At 35.5% G+C, this 6,000-nt stretch overlaps 1 protein-coding gene across 1 annotated transcript in view; it reads left to right on the top strand.

Moving 5' to 3' along the window:
* Positions 1 to 3,889, top strand: part of LOC149796719 (inverted formin-2-like) — a 120,808-nt gene extending 116,919 nt beyond the window's left edge. Inside the window, exon 15 of the mRNA XM_089961359.1 lies at positions 40 to 3,889. Coding sequence (XP_089817485.1) covers positions 40 to 161 — 122 coding nt within the window. The 3' untranslated portion in view covers positions 162 to 3,889. The remainder of the gene's footprint in view (positions 1 to 39) is intronic.
* Positions 3,890 to 6,000: the final 2,111 nt, after the last annotated feature.

The following is a 6,000-nucleotide window of genomic DNA, read 5'->3' on the forward strand; positions in this document are numbered from 1 at the left end:
TGTTTCTGCTGCAGTAGTACTTGCTCTTTTCACTTTCAGAATCACACTCCCTTCCGCCAAAGGAGGAAGATGGATGCGTCATAGATCGCTTGCTGGATGAAATAAAGAAAGGGTACAACCTTCGAAAGGCACCATTACGTCAGACGCAATCCCTTACTTGATTTTGAGGGAGTGGTCAAGTTCTGATTCAATATTTTGTCATCCATGTATCATTTTGGTCATGATAAAAGATGGGTCATATGCAAAGACTAAACATCTTAGTCGATATATCGTCATCTAATACAGCTTTTTTGTCAAAATAGAAGATGGAATATATGTTAGACTAAACATGCAAGTCGATAAATTGTCATCTAATGCAGCGTCTGTGTCAAAATAGTAGATTGGTTATATACAAAGACTAAACATCTGAGTCGATATATTGTCATCTAATGCAGCGTTTATGTCAAAATGGAAGGTTGGTTATATGCAAAGACTAAACATCTGATTCATTGACCTCTATGATTACAAAAGAGTTTTGACTTTTTTCTGTTATATTTGTTATGAGTGAAGGAAAATGGAGGAAAAAAAATAAGTGGTGAAATTGTCATTCGACCTTAATCTAACGTCAAGGGTGTGGATGGATAAATCTTGTTTTCCCTGGACTTTAATAACAATTTCAAGGAGACTTGAAATTATACATTTAGTGGTGGTTTGGAAAGTCAGGGTAACAATCTGGTGATCGGGTACTGCAAGCAGCATAATGGGGTTTTTATTATTTTAAACAATATTTTAAAATTATTTTTGTTTTAGTTATTTTCATCTTTATTATCTAACATTTCTTTACACTCGGAAATTTCATCAAATTGTTCTAGACCATAAGTGGCAGAATACTATATCCCATAACTGTACTTTAAATGTAAATATATTAAGGAACGCTACTATTGATATATTTTGTAAAGTAAAATTAAAAAAACAACAAGAACTCTATATTTGTATGTGCCTTTCTTGAATAAATATACTTAGTAAATGTATATAGATACCGTTCATCGCCTATTAATTCAATGTTGCTGTAAAGTTCATTTTAAAACTGTTAAAAGTCGCATTGAAAGGCTATGTTATACTGTAAAACAAGTCATAGATATGAACTCGGATTATGGACATACACGAGGAACTAGTTGGATTGTTTCGATTTGTGCAACCCACGCCAAGAACCAACCACTTTTTAAACTATAAATGATATATTTGGTAAACTCCAAACTGTATTCAGTAAACACTGAGGTAATGCTAAATCGTGCACATTTTCAACCGAAATCAAATTATATTTAAATTCAATTAAACGTTTCTAATAATTATCAAAACATCAAGTCAATTTCAAACCAGTCATGTCGTTGCATAACCTAAATGAACCAAATAACATCACAGGCAACGACATTTTCTGATTTCACGGGTGAAAAGCTTACAAACGTGGCGACATCCTGTGCATCTGGAAAAATTGGCCGTATAAAACAAATTGAGAAGTTATTTTTTGCAAAGGTGCCAAAAGCAAATTTGGGCGAGTACTGAATTATCGAAACCTTTACATTCGGTAAATTTATTTGTCACAGGCGCATCGTTTTGCATTCTTGATTTCGATAATCAGTTTTTTTTACGGTAAGAATGAAAATATCGGTATCTATTTCGAATCATCATCACCGTTCTTCTTTAAGGTTCATTAATTCTGCAAAACATTGGACTAAATTGAGGATCATGACAATACAAGATACACCACTCCCTCGATAACTCACGCCCTGAAAACTCGCAAGCCCGTTTATAACGCTGGGTCAGGCGTGGATCCCACTTTTAAATCAGAAATTTCCCCAAAACTGATTCCTATTTGTTTAGCTTGAAGGAAATCGCGATCAAAATTGGTAACGGAAACATTGATATTTCGTTTGTTTTATCGTGGAAAACGGTAGATAAGACCTGGAAATTTTAATCAACATTATGAATTATCAAGTTAAAAAAGAAGTCATACAGTTTGTTACATTTTTCTTCCAATCGACATTCTTAGTACACCGTAATTAACGATATTGAAGGAAATTTCGATCAATAAAAATGTCACTTACGGCTAGTGGAGGCAGTACATTAATAAATAAATACCAGTTAAATATTTTTTTATTAACTGAAATTTGTGTTCTAGTTCTGTCTATTAGCTCCTTTTAAGTGTACTCATCATAAGTGCAACGTGTCCTCTTGTAATTAAACGCAAAACCTGTCAACCTACCGTAACGGCTATGTCCGCGAGCGTTTCTCTGAGAACATAACTAAGTGCTGACGGTGGTTTGATATCGGAAGCATTTGTTGTATTGTTGAACTAAATAAAAAGCGGGCCACGTTTTCTGTTATCACGTTAGTTAGTCTGTTGAATCAAAGGAGGTGGAATTAACAACAAAAGTTAAAAGGCATACAAATCCAACGTTCTTAAGAATCAGCGGCCCCGGTCGCATGTCAGGTAACTCATTTCAGTCGATCAATCGAACACAGTTATAAATGTCATTGTGTATGTAATCTAATTAAACCACCTTAAATTAATTTACTCATTCATAACTGATTAAAGATAGCAAGCAGCCAAACGAAATGAGTACTTAGTTAACTAAAGAGTTTTGTTTCACAGATACGGATAATTGTGGGAAAACGAGTTTCAGATAATTCCCGAATTCACACGTAGATATATCCTCAAGGATGATAAGAAGTTTCTATGTTACTTGCAATGAAATTACGGCATCAGTATCTTACTAATTGAACAATTACAAAATTGAGTTTCGACGTAGACGATGTTCACACGAAATGTTGCGTTTTTTATAAAAAGGAATCTTGTTTGGTTGTGTATCAACAGTTAGTCTGGTTTCCTGCTTCGGAAAATACTCTCAATGACACTCCTGGAACCAGATTAATAATTCAAGCAAAAAACAGTGATGTAATACACGATTTTTTTGGCGCACATGTTGGTTGTTGAAAGCAGTTGGAATGATGTAATCAATCTTTCAGATATTGGACATTTTGAAAATAAATGTAATTTCTACAGAATAACGAAAAACTTCAACGGAAAAAGCGCTTTATTGACAATTATTCTCGTTGCGATTGTAAAACGAGGATTCAGTCATTAAACAGCCCAGTTTTCCAACCCAATCACGCTGTTCTTTGGATGTGTAGCAGATTTTTTGGAGGTCTCTTGGTAACTCGCGCCCTCGCTTATAGTGCGGTCTATGTTTTTGGACCCCGATGTGTGCGAGCTATCGAGGTTGAGGTGTATACACAAAAATGCAAATCATAGATTCATATTGATCCAGTCACAGTGTGTGGTGGACTCTGGGTTTTATCCTTCCACTTGAAATAATTAGTAGAACAAGTATAGACCCCGGTTTGCCAGTGCATGATGCGATGGCCAGATCCCGGGTTTGATGGCGCATCCTATCATGTGTAAAGCTACATTTTCACATCCATTGTCAGTGGTTTGAAAAGAGACATACTTTGTTAAACTGGATAAGGTCATAGTTTTGTCATCCGCCTTCCAAACACGAGTGTAATTGTTAACATGTCAAAAGAAATATTACTTGTATAATTCCATATTTTGTTTTCAAATGTAATTTGTGCTACTTCATGAAGTTAACGTGCTGAAAAAGTCATGCTTTTGAAACTATTTGATATATCTTGTTTATATGTACTCCAAAGATGGTGTAATTATATTTCATAAAAAAGTCACTGTTTATGACATTTTGTACATTTATTACATTTATTACATTATACAGTTCCAGGTACCTGTGCTTTGTTCTCTCATTGCAACTGTTTGTTATAAGAGCCTATAAATGAAGTCATGCATAGGTTACATCATTTTCATATGAAATCATTTGAAATAAAATGTTTCACCATACTTACGTTGTTTTTCTATTCTTTATATATGGTGGGTATTTCATAGTTAATATTTATAATTGTGGCTTGTGGTATTTGGGGGGTTTACGCCATTTTCAGCACATGATGACCGGTATAATAGGTTGAAAAACCCGTGGAAGAACGACTGACCTACGTGAAAGTACCGGCAAGCTTTCCACATACCTACGTTGGCTGATCCCGAGATTCGAACCAAAGCCGACATAGCTGAGATTACGGTATTATGTAAAGGCTAGCGCTTTCGACCACTCGGCCATCCAGGGCCTCCTTATATGTGCGATGTTAAATATAAAATGACCATCATTTGGAGTTATCTCGATTGTTGTGTTGTTCAATTAATCATCTTCACAATCTCTGAACGTACCGTACCAAAGTTTTTACCAAAGTTTCTTCTTTAGCTTGATTATTCGGCATCAAGGAAAATCTGTATCTTTTTTATGTAAACTAATGTTTATAAAAGTCCATGACTTGTATTGTTATAGAGTCATCAGTAGCCCAAAATTTGCTGCTAGAATCAGCATGTCATTTCAACCATGCCATTGACCCCGACAAAGAATTTGGATTTCACTGTGTATGGTTTGAAACACGTGGCACTTGTCTGAAAATGATACATTTGAAAATGATACGTTCGAGGTATAATATTCAGATCAGTTTTCCTCCCAGATGAACACTACGCAGTTAAATTAGAACGTCATCTGCCCTTATCCTCAAGTCCAGAAGAACCCGCTAATATAATTCTTCACCATTGAAAAGTATATTAAACTATTTTTGTTCACATGTCGCAATATCGCGACAGAAGGAGACAATGTCACAGTCGGAATATTCTTGGCTTCATCATTGCAGTATATTTGGTGCCTTCCGCCTGAGGCGAGTCACCAAAACCACTAAACTAGACGCGTATTCATTCAACCATGGCCAAGGTTATTTATCGACTAAGAGATACAGACTTGTTCTTTTTCAGCGAAAAATTTCTGATGTTGTGCAGCGGAAGCCATTTTATTTTCATTGATGAAACGAACATACCACGTGACAAAACATGCATCAGTGTGAATATGAGAACTAAAATATTAATTTATTTTAAAATAAAATTGAAAATAATCATTTCAGTTCATTATATACGTTTTGGTTCATTGACCTGTTTTTTAGTCTATACCCATTTAGGAAACAGAACACGTTCTGCTTACTGTCATGGTGGGTAAAACTTTTGTGTCTTTTTTATTTACCTATAATCGGGAAATACATGAACCAAATGCATAAATGGATTTTCTGGCTTGACAGAACGACCGATTTATGAGATACAGTTACTTGCTGAGTCGCGGGTTTTCAGGCATAGAAAAAAACTTCAAAAAAATCGCAGATCGCAGAGCTGAGTTGATATTGTGCCAATACGTAAAGAATACGTGACTCTTGTAAACCTTCTGTAGGAGGAATCTGGACCAGATTGTATTTCTGCTAAACATAATTGTCGAATGTATCGACTTCCACCCTGTGAGACAGAATATTTTAAATCCAATTAAGAAACTTTATGTAGATATAGCTGAAGACACAATCTTGAATGTTCGAAGGAATGTGGCATGTATAACATTTTACCGAATATTTTAAGGAGTTTGGTTTTTCCTTTTTATTTTTTTTAATGGATGTTGCCGACATTTAATGTCGTTACCTTTTATATTTTATCTTGTAGTACTTCTTGGAATGAATTATCTTCCTATGTATTAGTAAAAGGTCGATGTGAGATGACAATATATCAAATTTTGCTGAGTCCTAGGTACAGAAGAAAGAAAGTACACAGAGATTTTGCGTCGATTACATGAAGTTGAACAGTATCACGGAATTCAGGTAGAACTGTTACCTGATCCTGAGTCCATATTTGTCGGGGTGACCAACGCAAAGTATTTTTCGAAAATCGATCTGTCAAAGAGATACTGGCAAATTCCATTTCAAAGGAAGACAGTGCAAAACTTGCCTCCTCAGCTCCAGATGGGACCTACCAGTCGGTAGTCATGCATGTCGGGGTCCAGAATGTGCAGAGTGTCTTCACGCGTGTGATGCGAAAATTACTTGAACCGTTAAGGGGGAATGGAGTTTCAAACT

This window comes from Sinohyriopsis cumingii, chromosome 6 (assembly GCF_028554795.1).
Source record: "Sinohyriopsis cumingii isolate HCF-2022 chromosome 6, ASM2855479v2, whole genome shotgun sequence".
NCBI classification, from domain to species: domain Eukaryota; kingdom Metazoa; phylum Mollusca; class Bivalvia; order Unionida; family Unionidae; genus Sinohyriopsis; species Sinohyriopsis cumingii.